Source organism: Calonectris borealis, chromosome 21 (genome assembly GCF_964195595.1).
Source record: "Calonectris borealis chromosome 21, bCalBor7.hap1.2, whole genome shotgun sequence".
Lineage (NCBI taxonomy): Eukaryota > Metazoa > Chordata > Aves > Procellariiformes > Procellariidae > Calonectris > Calonectris borealis.
Window position 1 is genome coordinate 5,717,442 of NC_134332.1, and position 20,328 is coordinate 5,737,769.

Genomic DNA, 20,328 nt, shown 5'->3' on the forward strand with positions numbered 1-20,328 from the left:
AAGAAGAGTCTCATCTCAGGAAAGCAGAGCCCGGTGGCAGGGTGACCCCATCAAGGGCTCATCCAGCCCCAGAGCCACCCTCCACTATTAAAAGGTGGCAAATCAACGGTGGCATGGTCCCCAGGGTGCTCGTCTGGTCTGTATTGAGCCATGGGTTTGTCAGTGCACAGCTCATCCCTGCACAGCTCCTGCAGCTCCTCCCTGCTCCATCCCACCTTTGGAGACGATCGCTGGGAAATAACATGAGTGTGGGAGGAAACTCGTTCCCACTGTGAACACCTCGACCATGTTTTTTTTCCCCTCTTGCCCCAGCTATTTATTCCTGGCTCCTTCACCAAACACGACTCTGAATAACAGAATTCTCTTAAAAAGTTATTTCCTGAATTTTCTATGCTCAGGGTTAAGAAAGAAGTTGTGGTGTTGGGCAGGTGGTTTGTCAAAACACTTCATGCAATGTGCAAAAGCCTGAGCTGCTCGTTCCCAACTTATCCTGTGCAAATTCCCAAGCAGAGCCTGACTCTCCGATCTGGCCGCATCCCAGGATGCTGCTTCCCGTTCCAGCGCTGATGGCACCACGTGCCAGCCCAGGGACGTGGGTCATCTGCTACTTACGGGCAGCCCAGGGACTCCGACCAGCCCACGCTGACCCACACGGCCCTGGAAAACAGGAAGCATTAAGAAAAGCATCCTTCTCCCAGCAATAAAGCTGCAGGTTTGGAGGCAAAATTTGTGCCCGAAGATGCCATGGCTCAGCCCCAGCACATCCCAAGCCACCCAGCGAGGGGTGTCCAGGGTTGTTTCAATCTCCCACAGCCAAAGATACTCCAAGATTCAGCTACAAGTACCAGCACCCCATTAGTTACCCGGGCTCCCCGTGGTCCTGGGCTTCCCTTCGGGCCATCAGGTCCTCGGCCTCCCTAAAATTCACACAAAGGGAAACACAGTCATTTTAGGCCACCCTGCAGGTCTCCCCCAGCCCCTCCACCCCGGCGAGCACCCATGGGACTCATCCAGCCACCACCACATCAGCAGGTCGGCACATGGCCATAATGGGACCCTCCCTGGGGGGAGGAGCATCGCGATGCTGTCCCCTGGGTGCTGGGACCCACCCTGGAGGTCATGGGCAGGGTGGCCCCATCCCTGCCCCATCCGCACGAGGACAAGGGAACCAGGGGACACAGCAGCAAACGCCAGCACTGACCTTGGGTCCCTCGCTGCTGTTCAGCCCCGCCGGGCCGATCTGGCCTTCTTCCCCCTGCCAGGAGAGAGGAGAGGAGTCGGCCAGGGCAAAGGCAGCCTCTGATCCCCTGCCTGCTCCCCCAGCCATGGCAGCCACCGTCCCCCTGCCTTGTGTAGGGGAGAAACACAGGGAGCATGGCTGGAGGTAACATTAATTACATGGCAATGTGACCTGGGGCACCAGCCGAGCTTTGAGGTGGGGATGGGGTTCATCCCCCATCCCTCAGGTTCATAAAACTGGCCGGAGAAAGCAAGCTTAACAGGTTCAGTGTTGGCCCAAAGCAGCGCAGTTGAGTATTTTCATTCCCTGCTGATCAAATTAAAGGCAATTCCAAGGACTGATGTGCCAAGGCTCCTGCCTGCTCGGTTACAGCCCCAGCGGGGCAGGCACAGCCCGGACCCCGGCTCCAGACCGATGCCGTGTGAGGGCAGCACTGCTTGCCCGGGTGGAAAAGGCACCGCCTGGCAGCGAGATGGGTCGTGCTGCGTCTCCAGCTCTTGGAGAGGTGGGAGGATTCGTTTCTCATCCCGAAGAGCGAATGTGAGAGCAGATGCAGGCTGGCATCCCAAAAGCCCTCTGAGGGGGAGGGCATCACACGCGGGGGATGTTGCAGACCAGAAAGGTGGGTGGGAAAATATAACCCCCCCCTTCTCCTTCTCCTGAGAAGCTGGGAACTACTAGAGATAAGCAGCCAGCCTGGCTTCAGTTCCCAGGTAGAAATACTGATCTGCAGCTGGGTTTGTCCATCCTGAGAGCTCACTCGGAGCACACACTGCAGGAAAAAGCACTCTAAAAATTGTGCCTTGTTTCTGTGGTTCTTTGAGTGCTGCTGTGCTCGGTTCTCAGGAGGGTCGGGACCAGGCAGTGTAGCTGGTGAGAAGCAGGGCAGTGGGCTGGGCATCGGCAGCCCTCCGGAGCTGCCAGCACAGGCTTCAGGAGGCAGAGAGCCTGGCAGGAGTCAGGGATGAGCATCAGGAGAGTGATCTGTAGCCCTGTGCTATCAAAATACCTGCGAAGGGTGCTGACGTGGAGCAGGGATTCAGTGGGAACCCTGCAAAGATGCTCGGGCAGAGGCAGCTGGGGAGGGCTGGAAATCCCCTGCCTGAAGCTGCCCTCTCCTCGCATCGCTGAACCTACCAGCTAATTTCGGGTCATTGATGCGGGCACAGCCGGAGGGGTCTGGAGCAGCCGGGTCACAGCTCCGCTGATGCCAAGTGCTGCGGTGGTGAGGGCACCCGCGACCCCGAGGTCGCTTTGGGCAAAGCTCCCCACGGCCAAGCAGGGGCCAGCGGTGCCCAAGCAGCATGGAGGGAGATGCCGTTAGAGGGCTCCCTGAGCCCGCACCAGCTCCCACCGCCCCAACGAGCGAGGAGATACCAGTGCTGCTGCCAGGTGGGCTTTTGGCTGGGGAAAGCCCAGTGCCTTCAGCCCGCGGGAGGAGGAGGAGGGTGGTGGAGATGCCCAGGACACTGGAGGGGAGCCAGGATTAGGCAGTGGGAGAGAGCAGCACTGCAATGCGTGGCTCTTGGGCAGGCACCAAGGCATGCCGCCCATCGCCCGGGCTCGGGAGCAGGCAGGAGGGCTCACCCCGGGCAGGGTTGGGGCAAGGCAGCACTGCCCACGCCGCCTGCATCTCTCAGGGCTGTCCCCTCCCCATGCCACCCACCTCACGACATGACACTGGGCACACGCATGTCCCACCACGTGGCACTTACTTCTGGTCCCTGGGGCCCCGCTGCTCCTCGGGGGCCGGGAAAACCCTGCAAGCCGACCTGGCCCCGAATCCCTGGGGGCCCTTTTGCTCCTTGTGCTCCGCGTGGACCCTTGGAGGAATAAGACACAGCATGTCACAGCAGGGCTTGCAAACAGGAGGGACAGCCAGTGCCTGGGGTTCCCCACCCGTGGGCAGGAACCCCCCCAGACAGCCCATTGCTTGCTGCTCTGACTCTTTGCACACCTGGCCTTTGGGGCCACTCTGGGTGAACACCCCACGACCCTCTTCCGAGAACATCCCTGGGGCACCAACAACGGGGCAATATAACATTTTTAAAAAGCCAAAGCAAGACGGAGCAGGGAAGGATGAATCAGGGGCAGCAGCGTGGAGGTATCAAGCACAGCCTGAGTGGCCTGGCTTTCATGGTCCCCAAAAGCAAATGCCCCTGGGTCCCTGGACATCCATAGAAACTCATCTACCAGCTGGAAAATAGTACATTTGAACAATGAAAGAGGAAGCAGCTCGAGGAATCCCCCCCGCAAGCCTGGGTACATGGTACCTTGTCTCCTTTGGCTCCCAGGTCTCCCTTGGCTCCACCCGGACCTCGACAGCCCTGCAAGAGCAGCAGAGATGGAAGGTACCCTCAGAAAACCATGTTATGCCACTCCTTGCAACCAAAGCATGCTGTGATCTGATTTTGGCATCAAAGAAAGTTAGTTTTGCCCAATTTAGATCAGGGCTTTCCTCCCGATGGACCTTTTGGAGCTGGGAGCAGATACATGCTCCTTATGGCGAGGAGGCTCCAGAGCTTCTGGGTTCATTCACCACCAAACCGTTAGTGCCCTCAGCACCCCGTGCCAATCCCACCCCCAGCTCCCTGGCAGGTAGGACACCTGCAGCAGCCAGTAGTGGCATCCCAGCTGCACCATCCTGATATCAGCACAACGACGATGACCACCTTGTCCTCATTACTGTGTTCCTTCACACAGGCTAAAGCACTCCCACTTCCCTTGTGCCTCCCCAAAGCAGACAATAGCTTAGGACACACTGTCATGTCTGAAAGCTCCCCTTATTACAGCAAGGCGAGCCCAAGTGCAGCTCTGCCTTCCTAAACAACTGCAGTTGCCACCTATTCAAATGTCAAGTCTAAAGACAGGCAAAGAACATGAAGCTGGTGCTTTGGGCTGCTCTAACGCGGCTCTCCTGCATCCCAAGCAGGGATGGCACGGGTGCCATCACTCACCCGGTCTCCTTGGGTGCCTTTTGAACCTGGCAGGCCAGTAAAGCCCTTCAGAGAGAAACAAAAAATGCAAGTTAAAAAAAAAACTCAAAGGAATATATTGTATGCACCCGTGGAGGCTGACAACCCTCCCACGCTACAGGGACAGGAAGATGCTGATAAACGGGAGACACCAGTTTAGCTCTGCAGAGTTGCTGCTGCTGATGCCACGGTGGGATCTGCTCCCCAACAGGGACCAGGGGACGCATAAGCCCTCCCAAGGCTGCCCCCACTCACACAGCAGCCCCCAGCACAAGGACGAGGTCCTTGTTAGCCTCCAAAATGCACCACCCACCACATCCCACTCTGCATCCCTCATCCCTTTTGCAAGCACCAGTTTTCAGCTCTGCATGTCGGGGTTTCAGCACGTGAGAAGCAAATGCACCAAGGGCCGTGCTCAGCCAGGACACCGTGGGTCAGGCAGGAGGAAGGCCAGGCTGCCCCGGCCTCCTTACCCTTTGGAAAGGGCAACTCAGCACCCAAACCCCTTGGGAAAAGGGGTGCACCTAATTGCACACCAGGGAAGGGACAGGCAGGGCCAGGGCTGGGGCATCTCTGCTGATAAATACATAGGGAAAAGAAAAAACCAAACAAGGTCCCTGCAAGCAGCAGAGTCGGAGGAGCTTTGGAGTTTGGAGATGAGGAGCTTGGCCATAGGGATGTGGCCGTCATCCCCATCAGCCCTTGTGCCACAAGCACCATGGGAAGTGGCGGTGGCCGGGGGGGAGCAGGGCATTCCCCCACAGTGCTTTGGGGGGCTGTGAGGGGGAGGATGAGGGCACCCCGCACCCAGCCATCCAATCCCATGGACTTACCCCAGGGCCCTCCTGTCCCGGCTGTCCCCTCAGCCCGGGGGCACCGTCTGCACCCTGCAAGAGGAGTGCTGGCATCAGCTTGTGCTGCGCTGGGCAGAGAGCACCCAGCCCCACCGTGTCCCCTTCCCGGGGCTGCCAGGGACCTCCAGGCTTCATTTGCGAGGTCTGCTGCAAGCGCTGCCCCCCTCTCCCCTCCAAAAGCAGGGGCAGGGACACCTCACCCCACCTCTCGGGTCCCTCCAGGGAAAGCCCTCAAGCCCAGGCTTCATCCCCACCAAGGTCAAAGCGAGCGAGCAAGAAGCTCTTACGATGTCTCCTTTGGGACCAGCGGATCCCTCCATCCCAGCTGGACCCTAAGGAAAAGCAAAGGCGGTTGGAGGTTTGGGAGAAGAGGGATGCTGCTCGCTGTCCTGCCCTACGGATGAGACCCCAGCCCATAGGAACCCTGCCCGGCCCCCCAGGAGCTGCATCTCACCCCAGGGACCACATCCCCATCACCTCACCCTTCTCTTCACCCCCCGCCTGCCCAGTCCCACCCAGAGCCAGGGCTGCAGCCAGCAGCCTGCCCATGGGACACGGCCCTTCCCACCCACCCACCCACTCCCACCCACTCCCAGGTGGCCATAAAGACCCACAGGGTCAAGGACTTCGTGCCCATTTGCAAAGCACATAGGGGATAAGTCCCAGCAGCTCCTTCCTCGCTCAGCAAGCACATGGAGGGGGGACCCACACCTCAGAGACATGGTGGGCTCTGAGCCAGGACAACACCCACTTACCTGCATGCCCCTGGGGCCGGAGGGGCCGCGTCTCCCCTGCAATCCCTGCGGTCCCTGCAAAGCAGTGGGGGACGAGGAGCTGCTGTTAGAATCAAATCCCTGCACACATCGTGCAAAGCCTGTGGCGCAAAACCTCTCCTGGGAAATATTGTGCTGCTGAGGAGCTCCAGGGCTCCCAGCCGGCTGGCGCGAGGGGACCCCCCTGCCAGGGGTACAGAAAGGATTCCCACCCCCATCTCAGCCTCTTTGCAGATTTTGGGGTAGGTTGAGATCACAGCCCAGCTAGAGGAGACCCTTGGGACCCTCTCCCATCCCAGCATCTCCACCAGCTGTCCCAAGACACCCCATCAACGTGAGGTTTGCTCATCCCTCGGTGCAGGCGCGTACCAACGTACCTTGGGGCCCCGGGGGCCGGGCAAGCCAGGAGGGCCCATTTCTCCCTGGGGAGAGAGCAGGGAAGGGACAAGGGTGAGTGCAGTGGCCGGAAAAATCCCAAATAGCAAAGGAGGAGAACTGGGGCAGACCCACCTGAGAGCCATTGATGCCTCGGCATCCGACGGATCCCGGCTGGCCCGGCTCTCCCTGCAATGCGAGAGCGTGCTCAGCCCTGCGACCAGGAGAGATGCAGGAGGAGATGGGACGGGGCCCCCCTAGGCATCTCCCATGGCAGCAGAGGCAGCCCCGGGATAGTGGTGATGCTGGGGGGGCTTTACTGGTGTGCATGAGTTTTTAACACCATTTGTCCTTTTGCAATTTCCCCCCCCCCACTACCAGGAGGCTGCATTTAAAGCAGACGCATCTTTTTCAGGTGTAAATGAGCACAAGGGATGAAACCGGGCAGGACATAGTGGCTCGTCCCAGCCCGCCCATGGTGGTCCTGCCCCGCTTGTGCTGCGAGCCAGACGGCAGCGGCTCCCCCAGCCCAGCCACCGCCTGCGTTTCAGCAGTGGTTTGAACCGAAAAGCTGTGACTTACCATGGGGCCGGCAGGGCCCGGGGGACCCACTGAGCCACCTTCTCCCTGGAGCAGAAGGGAAAATGGGGGATGAAGGGATTGAGAGCAGCCCTGCGGAGAAGGACTTGGGGGTACTGGTGGATGGAAGGCTGGACATGAGCCGACAATGTGCGCTCGCAGCCCAGAAGGCCAACCGTATCCTGGGCTGTATCACAAGCAGCGTGGCCAGCAGGTCGAGGGAGGGGATTCTGCCCCTCTGCTCTGGTGAGACCCCCCCTGCAGTGCTGCGTCCAGCTCGGGGGTCCTCAGCACAGGACAGATGTGGACCTGTTGGAGCGGGTCCAGAGGAGGCCACGAAAATGATCAGGGGGGTGGAACACCTCTCCTATGAGGAACGGCTGAGAGAGCTGTGGTTATTCGGCCTGGAGAAGAGAAGGCTTCGGGGAGACCTTATTGGGGCCCTTCAGTACTTGTAGGGGGCTTATAAGAAAGATGGAGACAGATTTTTTAGCAGGGTCTGTTGCGACAGGACAAGGGGGAATGGTTTTACACTAAATGAGGGGAGATTTAGACTAGATATAAGGAAGAAATTTTTTACAATGAGGGTGGCGAAACACTGGCACACGTTGCCCAGAGAGGTGGTAGATGCCCCATCCCTGGAAACATTCAAGGTCAGGTGGGACGGGTCTCTGAGCAACCTGATCCAGTTGAAGATGTCCCTGCCCACGGCAGGGGGGTTGCAGTAGATAATCTTTAAAAGTCCCTTCCAACCCAAACTATTCTATGATTCTAAAAGATGCTATTTTTCTAGCCTGTTTTGCTTTGATTCTCTCCTTTTAGTCTTCACATCCCAAATTCCCCCCTTTCTTTGCATCAAGCATCAGCTACTTGATGTCCCTTCGAACAGTTACCTGGCCAGCCCCTGGCTCCCCCACTCCCTTCGTCTTGGAAGGTGCTTCCAGTCACCACCACCAAACCACTTCAATTTTCCTTTTAAATCCTCTGCAAACCCTTCCCTGGCTGGGATGCCTCCCAAAGATGTGGCAGCAGTTAAGCTTTCAGTCTGCTGAGAGCAGCATGGAAAAACCCAGGTGCTGTCAGCCTGGGATTCATCTCAGCTGAAGGTGGTCACCTAAAATAAACCGCGATGCAATGTGCTCTGCAAAGGCTCATTTCTCTTCATCGCCAGCCAGAAGAATGAGCTGGGATGCAAACGTCCATGTGGGAGGTGTTGGAGGCGAGGGGAGGCTCCTGCCCCCAACATGCAGAGGGACAACGTGCCTGGTTGCTCTGGGGCAATATCCCCATTAATAAGAGCCACCTCCAGGACAAAGATACAGATGTAGTTTAGGTCCAGCTCTCGGAAAAAAAAAAACCCAAGGATTTTGTAAGAACGAATCACAAAACTGTACCAAAGACTTGCAAAGCCCAAGTCCTCCCTCCTCAGACCCGTCTTTCCAGTGGGGAGCAGCAAGCTCCTGCACCTCTTCGGGGAGGGCTGGTGACACAGAGAAAGCAAAACCACTCACCTCTGGCCCCACGGGACCTTGGAAACCCGTCACACCCTTCAGACCTGACATCCCCTAGGAGAGAAGCCAGGAGCGGGGTGTCAGCGAGGTGCCCACCCCGAGAGGCTCACCCCGAGGTGGCAGCTGCCTTTGTCCCATCCCTTGCAGGAGGGTCAGGGAAAACACAGAGACCACCAGGGCTTTGCCCAAAGGCAGGACAACGTGGGCTGGAGGCAGGGGTGGAGCTCGGGGCCATCGCAGAGAAGCAAAGGGGTCAGTCCAGGAAAGGGGATGGAGGGAAGGAGCAATCCCGGCATGGCAGGGCGCGAGGCACCCCCGGCTTCCCCGTTAACTCACGTGAAGCCCAGCAGGACCTGGCAGGCCATTTTCTCCCTTCACCCCCTGGAAAAGCCAAGAGGAGCCTTAGCAATGGAGGAAAGCATGACCAGGGGCTGGGGGGCAGCGGCAGGGGGGGAGCAACCCCCTGCCCAACCCAGGCAGGGCTGCGAAGAACAAGGACAGACACCCTCACCTTCACTCCCTTCTCTCCTTTCTCCCCAACCGGTCCAGGGTCACCCAAGAAACCCTGAAACGGGAACAACAAGGACGTGTGAGCCCCAACTGGACCATCAGGAGCTAAAACGTGGCTGTAGTGCCCCAAAGGACTGTCGGTATGGTGCAGGGGGATGGGGACCCTCAAGCTTGTGCTAAATGAGGCAGCCCCAAAAGAAAAGCCTGGCTGCTTGTCCCCAGCACAGTGCCCACCCCATTGCGGCTACTCCACTCCCGGGTCCCAAGCTAGTGTTGCATCATGCCAAACGCAACGGTGACACGGAGGTGTCCCAGCACCCGCAGGGCTTGATGGGGCTCTCCACAGCAGCGCTGCACCGGGTGGCAGGGCCATGCCCATCGCCTTGGAGCACGCCATGGTGCCCTGAGCTGCACACAGCGGCAGAGGGGAAGAAAAAGAAAAGCTTCATGGGCCTATGCAAGCGGTGCAAAGCTTCACGTGTCCACAGCTGCCGAGCGCTCAAGTGCAGAGAAGTTGAGCCAAAGGGCAAGAGATTCTCCATCTGGATGCTGGGATGATGCTCACAGACAAAGTACGGACCAGAAAAAATATATGATAAACCATGTGGGATTGCTGTTTCAAAAAGAAGAAATTGGGTTTCAAACATCCCAGTATAATCAGACCTCGGAGAAGCCCAAAATCTCCTGGGCAGCTCTAAAAATTGCCTTAAAAAAAAAGGGCACCAAACCACTAGCATTCACTTTTTTATGGACATTTTTGTATCCTGGCTGACAAACCCCTGGAACAGCCTGGAGAGGAACCGCAGTGCCACGCACTGGCGGCCCCCGCCACCCCTGGGCTGGGGCAGCTCGGAGCACTGGGCATTCGTACAGCCGGAGGTTGAGCGGGCACAGCGGCGAGGGCGGCCACCAGCCAGATCCCGCACGGCTGGAGGGTGGCATAGGGCATCCCGCACCGTAACGCAGCAGCAGGCTGGCACATGCGTGCCCGCAGGGGGGGACGTGGGTACCAGGCGCTGCTGGTGCAGTACTGGTGAAACCAGTAATGAAAAGCTCTTACTGCTTGGCATTAAGTGTACGTGCTGGGACTGGGGCTGGCACCAAATCGTGCCCACAGCACCGAGCGGCTGAACAAGTGAGAGCCAGCTTACCTCTTCTCCTTTCTCGCCAGCCAGCCCCCGGTCACCCTGGAAGCCCTGCAGTCCCTGGGGAGAGGGAGGAAGGAGCAGAGTGGGCGCTGAGGGGCTGCCCAGTGCCTCCCACCCATGCCCGGCTCCAGCCCCACTCCCCTCTCCCCGCTGCGCCGGCAGCTGCTGCCTCCTGCCCACGGCCACCCCGGTGCAGACTCCCGGGGGGCTGCTGAGAGCCCCAAACCTCTCAGCGTGGTCCAGTCCCTGTCACCATCCTCCAAAAGCCCCCTGAGAAAGCTTCCAAGCCCAGGTGCATTGCCCGTATTCCCCAGGGATTGCTGCCAGGTGTCTGGAAAAGGCAGGGACCATCACGCCACCAAGTGACCAGCCTCATAGCTTGAATGCTATCCAGGCAGTCCATAATTGCTCTCATTTCTTTCTTCCCTGCCCCTTCCCCCCTGACATTTTCTCCTGTGAAAGCAACCAGGAGGTTCAGATGCAGAAGAGCAGCCCAGCCCTCGTGCTCAGGCCCACCACAATGCAGGATCTGCAGTGCTCGGGTTGTCCCAGCTGCACCTTAATGCACACGTATGATGTTCTACAGCCCGTTTTTTGGGGGAAACATGAACCTCGAGGCACTAATCCAGGACTGCCTGGGTTTGTAGGTTTAGGAGGAATATTTTAGTTAAAGGAGGCAAGTGAACATAAAGAGCAGCAGCATTAGGAGCCCCTTGTCTCCTGCCTGGGGCTTGGGGCTGCAGCTTCCCCACCCCAATGCTGGCTATGCCATGGCCCTGCCTGCTTGCCTGCAGCTCACCTGCTGTCCCGGCAGCCCCCATGGCCCGGGTTTGCCATCCAGGCCAGGGAAGCCATCCGAGCCGGGGTAACCCACACGTCCCGGCAAGCCCTGGAGCCCGGGTTCACCCTGGGGAGAAAAAAGCCAAGCATGGAAAATTAAAAAATCCACATCATTATGAAACCAATAAATTAAATGCTGAGCTCTGCCTGCCTTGTGCTTTTGCAGCAATGCCTGCTAAACACCAAGTACCTCGCAAGGAGAGGGGGAGGATGCAAGCTTCGTGCATCCAGGTGCTGCAAGCGTTGGGCATGGGGATCTGCCCAGGCTTTCTGATCGAAACCGTGGGAGAGTCGCAACCAGCGACCGTACAGCAAGAAACAAAGCAGAAGGCAGGGAAGAAGCAATACGTTAAGAGAAAGTCAAGCGAAAGCCCTCTGCATCTGCTTCTTGGCTCTGGGGCTTATGCTCAAAGCTATTTCTGATGCTTTCCCATGTGCAAGAGCCTGAGCAGATCCTCTGGACTGGGAATCACCAGCTAAAGCTTTTTTTACCCCTTAGCTCACTGACAATTCTGAACTAAGGCAGGATAAAGAGCAGTCTGGAACAAAGAGAAGACGTTTCCCTTCAAATAGCTTTGATAGTTTGGATTTCTCAAAAATTTTGGAACATTTGGTCAAGTCCAAAAAACTGGACTTTGTTTTAGTTTGTAAAGTCAGAGTTTGAAGGAAGGGCAGAAAGACGCAGCTGCCTCAGTTACTTCTCAAATGAAGAATCTGGTTGCGAAAATATAAAAGCTTGTTTTGGGGAGGTTTGCTTTTCCACCTCCCTCCCGCAAGGGCTTCAGCATCGCACAGCCAGCCACGCACATCCCCCGTGCTCATTGGTGGCCATGTATGCTTGGGGCACCCAGCCCAAAAGCCAGCATTTTTGCCCTGTTCCACTTCCAGTCCCAGCTTTGGGGAATATTTATTGTTATTTGCAATTTTGCAAGAAAGAGACCTGGGCTGCGATGCACCTCTGGCTGTGCTCCATGGCAGGTGAGTCCTAGCAGATGGGCCAAATGCAAAACAGACCGTGGGCAAACCCAGCCCAACCCAACCGTGTGCTCAGGGGCTGATGCAGGCGGATGAAATCCCTCCTCCTCTTCCTCGCCCCTGCTGTCATCCGGTCAGCCTCCCTGGGGCAGTGAGAGGAGACCTGCTGGAGCCTGAATGGGCATCAAAGACCTCTTGGGCCAAGTTCTAGTCGAAACATGAACCTTTACAAAAACCACTCCAGACTGGTCAAGAGCTGAGTCCAAAGTTGAGTTGAGTTTCCCTGTTGGAAACCTGCCATGCCAAAGCAAGAGCAGGAGAGCAGGAGGCTGGGGACAGGGCTGCGGTCGTGACCCAGCCCCCCAAACCGAAGACATCAGGCTTGCAGACGGACTGTGATGGGTAGAAGAAATTTGCTCCTTTCCATTTCTATGCTAATCCCCCCCCCCCCGAAGTGCTGACTCCCCTCGCAGATCCTGTTTATGTGAAGACCAAGAATAACTTTGGCACCTTTTGGTTAAGGTACACCGACAGACTCCAGTGTTTACACTCAACCAGCTTAACACAGTCAGTGATGCCTTCCAGATGTTGGCAGCTGGTAAAACACTATCCCTGGGGTGCATCCCTGCTGCAGGGGAGTAGGGCCGGGGGTGTCAGGACACCTGGCAGCAGGACGCGTGATAGAGAGCAGACACACAGCGCCTGATGGCATAGCTGCGTTTCTTGCCCAAGATATCAACTCTAACTTTTGTCATGAGTTTTTGGGACTCAAAAGTTCAACACAGCTGCCTGTGTCCTGCTTGCCAGCCTGTCCAAATCCTCCTTCAGCATCGATCCATATAAGCCCAGCTTGTCCTTGGCTCCTCTTCTTAAACCAGAGGAAAAGCCACCCTAGTTTTGGAGAGGAAGACACGATGACAAAGAAGATGGCAGGAGGAGAGGAAGGTCATTGCTGAGAGGGAGCCAAGGGGACCACGTTGCTGTGGTTAAGGTCACTGGGGAGATGCTATGCAGGATGGCAAATACTGGAGGGCTGAAGGAAGACGATTGCTCCAGTAGATGGGTGAGTGGGGAGATGAGGAGCAGCAGGGATGGGTGTTGCTGTCCCTTCAGAGCAGCCCAGCAGCAACCAGGACAAATGAGCAAGAGGCAGGGGGATGCTGGGGGACACCTGCTCTGTTAAGAGGGATAAGACTCAGGATGCACCAGCTCTTCCCACGAGGGCTGGGTACCAGCGAGCATGGGTGGGAGAGCGGGTGGAAAGCTCCAGCGATGCTGGGAGACTGGGACACCTGCTCTCCTTTCCTTTTACCCATGGGGCATCCAAACCCCACAGGCAGCTGTGCTTGCTCGGTCCCGGGGGAGGTCGCTGGGTCCCACGAGGGCACACTGCACAGCAGCTCCCATCACGGAGCACAGGCAGAGCTCGCACATCCCTTCGGCCGCGGGGAAGGAGGTGTGTGGTTTCCAGAAGGTGACAAAAGGACAGAATGCTTTTGGGACAACCATGCCAACTTGTGTCCACCTGCCTGGGAGGGCATCGGGTGACACACAGCAGAGTCCAGCACCCAAAGGAACTGTGCTGAGCAGTCATTGAGCTCATGCACCTTCTGGAGCAGGGTGCTGCAAGCACAAGGCAAGAGGAGCTGCAGCATGGAATCAGGCGGGGGAATGAGCCTGCTGTGGAGAGCCACCCCAGCCAGCCACAGCAAGGTCTCCAGAGAGAGGACTGGGGCATCGCCTCCCATGACCCTTCAAAGCAGGCACACCTTTCCCTGCGCAGTTCCCAAAGCGGCAGCAAACCTGACTGTTACTGCTCTCCCACACCCAGTGCTCCAGGGTTTCACCCAGGAGGGGCAGGGTCTCCAAGGGTCCCCCAGACAGCCCTGGGCGCTCACTCGACCTCTCCAAACTGGGCTCTCCCTGCAGCCAAGCCCCCCAACCCCCCGCAGCCAGGCGACTCCACCAGCACCCCCACTCACCGTGTACCCCCGCTGGCCTTTCTTGCCCGGCTCCCCTGGATCTCCGCAGGGTCCCTGCACACAAACAGGGATCGAGTCAACAAACGTGTCCCCCCATCCTGCAGAGAGCAGCCCGAGCCCTGCGGAGCCCCATGTCCTCCCATGGGGAGGACCACGAGCAATGCACAGAGGCAGCCTCGGGATGGGCGGAGCGGGAGGATTCGCATCCCTCGGCACACCCGCCACCCTGCCCACCTTCGCGGGGTCTGTGGCCAGGGCAGGTTTGGAGGCGGCAACAGATCCAGTTCCCCGCTGCTTTGATGCCCTTCGGAGGTCAGGACGGGGAATTTTGTCTTTGTTTCTTTTGCCTCATGGCGCTGCCCTGTTCACAGAGGCCAGCCAAGGGGGGAAGCATCACCCAGCAATCCCGGGGGCTGCGTGGGCATGGGGCTGCAGACCCACCAGCACGGGGCTGGCCCCACACAAGTACTGCATCAGCCGTTCTCTGGCTTGTTTTTGTGCCTCTGGGAGGGATCCACATGGTCCCTACCCAAACACAGGGGCAGGAACCCGATGCCCTGGGGAAGATAAGCCAGCACTGTTCAGCTGGCAGAGACCGAGGGGCAGGGGCTGCATCTGCCAACGAAACCCAGGGAGTTAGGTATCAAACATCATCCAGGTTTCAGTGGGAAGCAGAGAAGCAAACCATTAGATTTCTTTGAAACTCAATCCCAAGGCCCTTTATTACAGCATGCCAGAAGCTACCAGGCAGCAGATAGTTTTCGGGGCAGCCCAGGACTGTGCAAGTGGCTGGGGACATTGACTCTGCAAGCTGCCCCAGGCAGCCGGGGCCAAGCAGCACCCAGCCGCAGAGGGGACACCGGGGCTTTTCTTACTTACAGGTGCTCCCGTTTTCCCTGGGTGTCCCGGGGGCCCAGGGGCTCCAGGTTTTCTCTGGATTAAAAAGAGAAATGTTGGTAAAACAAATCTCACTGACAAAGTGCTTGGAGAGAGGAAAATCCAGCTGACCAAGCCAAGGAAAAAACAAACCACAGAAAGTTGTTTAACAGCGATACTCACCGGCCAGCCTGCGTGTAGAAGCTGGTAAAACGATGATTGCTGAAAGGAGAATGGGGGGGAGCAAAATGTTAAAAAAAAAAAAAATCTAAAGCCCTTTTTGCCGGCTTCAAAGTCTTTTTCCTGTTGCTTGGGAAGACACAGCAATGAACCTGTCCTCTAATTCTTTTTTTTTTTTAATACTATGTGTATGCAAGTCACAGGACAAGCCTTAATCTGAGGACAACACATAGGAGATAAAGAACTGCTGGCCTCATTAGCAAATGAAGACAGAGACCCCACTTCTGAAGTTTGCTGAAATTCAGCTCCCCCATGGATGCCTTAGCAGCCTTGGGACGCCAGAAATGTTTTGCATGTAGAGAGGTCAGAAACATGTTGTTGGTGAGCGCAGGTACCATCATATTTAGCCCAGGTTGGACTAAAATCAGCTATTTTGACACTGCAGTTTGCCCCAGGTGGGAAACCTCATCCTGACCAGCCCCATCTGAAGCCCGAGATGATGAGATCCTCCAGCAGTCATGGCCGGCAGGCTTTCTCCTCGCTGCTTCTAGCAGCCAATCTTTCATGCATCTCCAATTTTTTTAGAAGACCAGATGACCACAAAGAGGAAAAAAAACCACCCAAAAGCCACAGGATGGGCTAATCCCATCGTAGCCACAGCTAATCCCACCGTATTCAAAGCCAGCATAAAGGTTCTAAAAACTCAGCATAGCCTCCTCTCCGCACACTTCCAAGCCAGGCTTCCCCAAGTTTTGGGAGGTGCCCAGGAAACAAAACAATGTCTGTCTCCAGCTACCAGCCATCCTCCTGCCCTCCCAGCAGCACAAACCACAGACACTCAGGAGGCAAAACCCACCTTTCCTCCTCCCTCCTCCTTCCCACGGTGAGCCCAGACATACGGTCCAGGCAGCTCCTCCAAATCCTGGCTTGCATCAAAGGCTAAGAAAAGCCCCCCCTTGTTCATCACCCCAATCCCAAGCAGCTGGAGGGGCAGGATTCCCCAGCTTCAGCCTCAGGGGTGCTGGGAAACCCCCTCCTATCCCCCCCTCTAAAGATCCATCCGCTGATACCAGAGGAGAGAGAAGGGAAAAAGCCAAGGAACTCATTAACGAAAATAAACACAGACCTTTCAACATATGGAAATATTTCTAATAATGAGCGGGGCTCTCAGGGGCAGATGATGGACGGATGCATTTAACTAGCTCTAACGCCACGCCAGGCATCTCGGTTCCTTTCAAGTTGATCCCGAATTGATTACTGTGAGTGAACGGGTGCAGTCCTTGCCAGCCTGCCAGGGCCAGGCCATGGTCCTCTTGTCCAGCCAGTTCTTATTTCCCTCAAAAGCTGCTCTCAAAAACTTTTTTGGGAGGTTGGAGCATGGCCAATGCTTTTGGCCTTGTCTCGGGAATCAGTGAACTCAGATTAACTAGGGACAGGATATTATTTCATTAGGCTTCAAAAAAAAAAAAACCAACCTTTTAAAAAGGGGAAAAAAAAAAATCCCACAGGAGATGTGAACTCGTATTTCGGAGCACCAGATGCCAAGGAGAGGGAAGAGAAATTAATCGCCTTCTGCAATTTCAGCAGGAAATAGTCACCACTTTGCTCGCCGCAGCTCTGGTCAGCAGGGAGCGGCGTGACGGGTACAGGGGTCATAAGCAAAGGGAGGGGATGGAGGATGGGGAGTGATCGCCGTACGGATCTGTCCTCCTGTAAAACTCCAGCCTGAGAGCAGGGCAGAGAAAACCTTTCCGACAGCTCTGCAGGAAGCAGGTCATGCCCTGCAGCACGGTCTTGGCTGCCCTCCCCAGCCCACCCTGTGACCACCCTCCCCAGCCCACCCCACGCAGTCACAGAGCTGCGTTAGCTGCCGACCCGTCAGCAGCAGGAAACCCCTAAAAGTTGCCTCCTTTTTGCACGGAGCAATATTTTCTTTTGCTCTAAGGTTACCAGTTCTCATTTCCCAGCCTGACCTCTTGCTTTTAAAGGTATTGCGAGAGATAAAAAGAAAGGATTCCAGCGCTGCAGAATAAGCTCCCTAACAACTGTGGGAGCTCCAATTTTCCTTCTTCCTTTCCCGGCTTCTGGGACTCCACCACTACCGAGGTCCACACTGCCAGAACAAGACAGCAACAGTTCCTGCCCCTCGAGTTACACTGAGACAACTTCTTGGCAAACCCAATGTCTGTCAACATGTCATGAACAAAAACGCAGGACAGGGTCTTGGGGCAGAATTGCAGTGGCCTTAAGCTGCTTTTGCTCAATTGCCATGAACAAAGGTTTGTTTCACCGGGAAGGAACAGGAGAGGCTACTGAGCATCCCAACAGCCATAACTGCTCTGGGACAATCACCGATGTCCCTTGCTTTCCCGGTCCATCATACTGCATTACACCCCCCAGCCTGAGAGGTGGCTGCTCTGACTTGCATTTCCAAAGGCTGAGCCAACAACAAACCCCAGCAGCCCAGGATGCCCCCCCCCCCCCATCCCCAAATCACAAGCGCTCTGTTCACAAGAGCAGCACTGTCCCAAGCCATAGCATTTCTCCAGCCCCCCAGCAAGCTGTAGGAGGCTGCAGAAGCAGACAGCCCCCCCATCCCCACAGCAGCCAGCACTCGGCTTTTCACCCCTGTGCTATCTCAACAAAGATTAGCAAAACCCAGCCCACGGCTTTGCACTCCCGTTTCCTGCTGCCGAGCAAAACGCCGCCGCCAGCACTGCTGGGATCATACGGCCCCAAACACAATAGGCCAGCAAGGCTTTTGGGTACCCCACATCATCCTTGCCAGACACTGCCTTCCCCTCGAGATCGGCACTTTGCCAAAAGCCCCGGGCCAAGTGCCAGCATGCAAACCCCCCGGGAGCCTGCGGCCGGGGCCCCGGCAGCCCTCCAGCTTCGGCTTCCCAAACACAGACGAGACCGTCTGCTCCCTCCAGCATTCCCAATGCCTAAGCACTGAATGTGGAGGTTCACCAAAGAAATCGTGGTCTACAGCAACAACCATAAGCATGAAGGTTTCTGCCTGCAGAAGAACAAAGCCTGAGGTCCCTTTCCAAATGCAGGCAGGAAAAAAAAATGCAGTTCTGACTGAGCGTGCAGAGCAAAGAGCATCAGCAGCCCTGCAAGGGAATTGATTATGCAGATGTCTACCCCAAACACCCTGGGAGGAAGGCGAGTGCCCTAGCACAGGCATGGAGATGCTCTCTGGCACTGCAGGCTTCTTCCAGGCAACACTTCCAGCTCGCTCTCTCCTATCTCCATTTACTCTGGTCCCGCATTGCGTGCTTGTGATGGGTCTCGTGAGCATTGATAACAGCACAGCACCTGCTCTAGAGCAGCAGGAGGACAGGAGAACATGGAGGTCCTCCAGGTCAACCAAGATATCTCCCAATGATCAGCTCTCCTGTGCTTCCCAGGAGGAATCTGATCACCTCTAAGACAAGTATTTATCTTCTGCAGCTGCTTTGATCCAATCCAACACAAAACTGCAAGGGGCAGGTCTGGCCCAAAGACTTGTGGTCGGTCAATCCAAGCTCAGAGCCAGACCAGCACAGGGCCACTCTCCACCTCATACCTCCAGCCAGCATCGCCCCTCCTCAGGGTGTGCTGTACTGGGAGAGCAGAGGTCCTCCTTATTGTATGGTCTTGCCAGCATTGAAGGCATTTGCCCTGGAGCAGAGAGTGCCATTACCTCTCTTCACAAATGAATGAGTTGAAGAGAAGTCAAATGTCCTGCCCAAGGTCATTAAAGCTTTTAGAGAGCATTAAGCCTGGCCTGTCACCGGCCCATTACTCTGCCCCTTGCACCAACTTGCCTTGCAAGCCAACCTACCCAGCATTTGCTTCGAGCAGCTGGTATCCAGACAGGCTGCAGTCCCATCAGAGGGACATTATAGACGCAGAGAGCACCCCCGCTCCAGGGAGCTCCAGCCGCAGGTTGGTAAAGTGCCTAAAGCAGTTAGAAACCCAATGCCTTCAGCTTGTCTGGCTCAGGCAAGACAAATTAAGCTTAATCACAGCAGTCACTGTGCTGTCAGGAGTTGGGGAACCTGGATGAGGCTGGCTGGGTCGTTGCAGTGATCGCTCCCATGGCGCATGGAGTTTTGCAGCCAGTTACGCAGCAGCTGAAGCACTCCTGCCTCCCCGCAGGTCCCATCCCCGCTCCTGTGCTCCCCACAGCAGCAGGGTTCAGGTGAGAAAATATCTTGCCTTGGCAAGAAACTTGATGGGCCCAGACCCTGTGAGCCAAAGCCACGGAACACAGCTGGGGCATGGCAGAAAACTGGGATATGGTGGAAAACAGGAGCAATGCTTTGTAACTGGCAACGCAGAGCAGGAGAGGGGCTGCTTTCTGGATCTTCTTTCGCCCCTGTCCTACAGAGTTAGGGCATGAACCACCCTTGGGAGGTCATGGATGTGTGTGAACCATGGGGACCCAAGCTCTCCCAGTCAGTCACAGGGGAAAGAGGGATAGCTGTGTGAGCACAGCTGTAAATAGGGTGCACACTGATCCCATTTCACCCAGGGACAGCTGCCTGCAGAGCCATTCCCAGTGAGCTGCACCTCTCTCCTTGGCATCCTCCCTCTGCCCCACCTGCCTACCCTGCCTCTGTCCTCCCAAGCAACAGATTAGGAATCTCAAACCATCGTGAACCCTTCCTCCCAGCTCTCGTCCCAGCAGAGCAGAGGGGTGCCTGCATGGGAGCTGATGGGGAGGTGTAAGTGGAGCTCCCCGAGCGCTCGCCCGCTGCTGCTGCAACTCACTGTGAATGTCTGCCAGTCCTCCCTGGAGTTCCTCCAAAGGACGATGGTGGGGACACCAGGGATGCCCGCAGGGCCTGGGCTGCCCGGGGGGCCCGTCCTCCCCATGGCTCCAGGGTACCCCTAGGAAGACAAGGGCAGCTCCTTAAAACCAGACTGGTTTAACAGTCAACACAGGCTGGACACAGGCTCTGGCTGAAGTCAGCCTCTGAGTGGAGTCTGGGTCTAGGCACGTTCTTGGGTTCAAACCAGCTCTTAAGATCTAAATAACCCTGACAACAGGGAAAGCAAAAGGAGTGAGCTTCATACGCACATGTCTGTGCCCAGACCCATCTAAATGCCACAGATATTGAAGTTAACACACAGAGAAGTGGCATGACTCGTAGGGCAACGAGTTTGCTCCTCTATACCTTGGGAAAGATGGAAACCGCTGTGCAAAGGTGGTTAGGAGCACTCTTGCTGTTTTACTGATGGGGAAACTGAGGCACCACCCTTAATCCAGAGCATCTCCAAGCATCTGTCAGTGCACTAGGCAATGCTGTGCACAGCAGGAGAATGAGCTGTGCCATGCAGGCTGCTGCTCGCTGGGTTCCTGGAGCAGGAAGAGCAGCCATGGATCTGACCAACGCGGTGCTGGAGGACAGATGTCCCTCCAAGATGAGTTGGTGGATATAGCATGGGGCTGGACTGTGGGAGACACCAGCATCCCTCCTCCAGGCGACCTGAGCTAAAGCCGCTTCATCTCCCTG

At 56.5% G+C, this 20,328-nt stretch overlaps 1 protein-coding gene across 1 annotated transcript in view; it reads right to left on the reverse strand.

The window, feature by feature from the left end:
• The window catches only part of LOC142091569 (uncharacterized), a 75,322-nt gene that overhangs the window by 15,730 nt on the left and 39,264 nt on the right, over nt 1-20,328 (reverse strand). The window contains exons 11-31 of the mRNA XM_075171003.1: nt 19,583-19,702; nt 14,822-14,860; nt 14,642-14,695; nt 13,763-13,816; nt 10,765-10,872; nt 9,969-10,022; nt 8,819-8,872; nt 8,644-8,688; nt 8,308-8,361; nt 6,800-6,844; nt 6,353-6,406; nt 6,220-6,264; nt 5,825-5,878; nt 5,357-5,401; nt 5,049-5,102; nt 4,198-4,242; nt 3,514-3,567; nt 2,956-3,063; nt 1,202-1,255; nt 864-917; nt 613-657 (exon numbers count right to left, since the gene is read on the reverse strand). Of these exons, the coding sequence (XP_075027104.1) occupies nt 613-657; nt 864-917; nt 1,202-1,255; nt 2,956-3,063; nt 3,514-3,567; nt 4,198-4,242; nt 5,049-5,102; nt 5,357-5,401; nt 5,825-5,878; nt 6,220-6,264; nt 6,353-6,406; nt 6,800-6,844; nt 8,308-8,361; nt 8,644-8,688; nt 8,819-8,872; nt 9,969-10,022; nt 10,765-10,872; nt 13,763-13,816; nt 14,642-14,695; nt 14,822-14,860; nt 19,583-19,702 (1,239 nt within the window). The remainder of the gene's footprint in view (nt 1-612; nt 658-863; nt 918-1,201; nt 1,256-2,955; nt 3,064-3,513; nt 3,568-4,197; nt 4,243-5,048; nt 5,103-5,356; nt 5,402-5,824; nt 5,879-6,219; nt 6,265-6,352; nt 6,407-6,799; nt 6,845-8,307; nt 8,362-8,643; nt 8,689-8,818; nt 8,873-9,968; nt 10,023-10,764; nt 10,873-13,762; nt 13,817-14,641; nt 14,696-14,821; nt 14,861-19,582; nt 19,703-20,328) is intronic.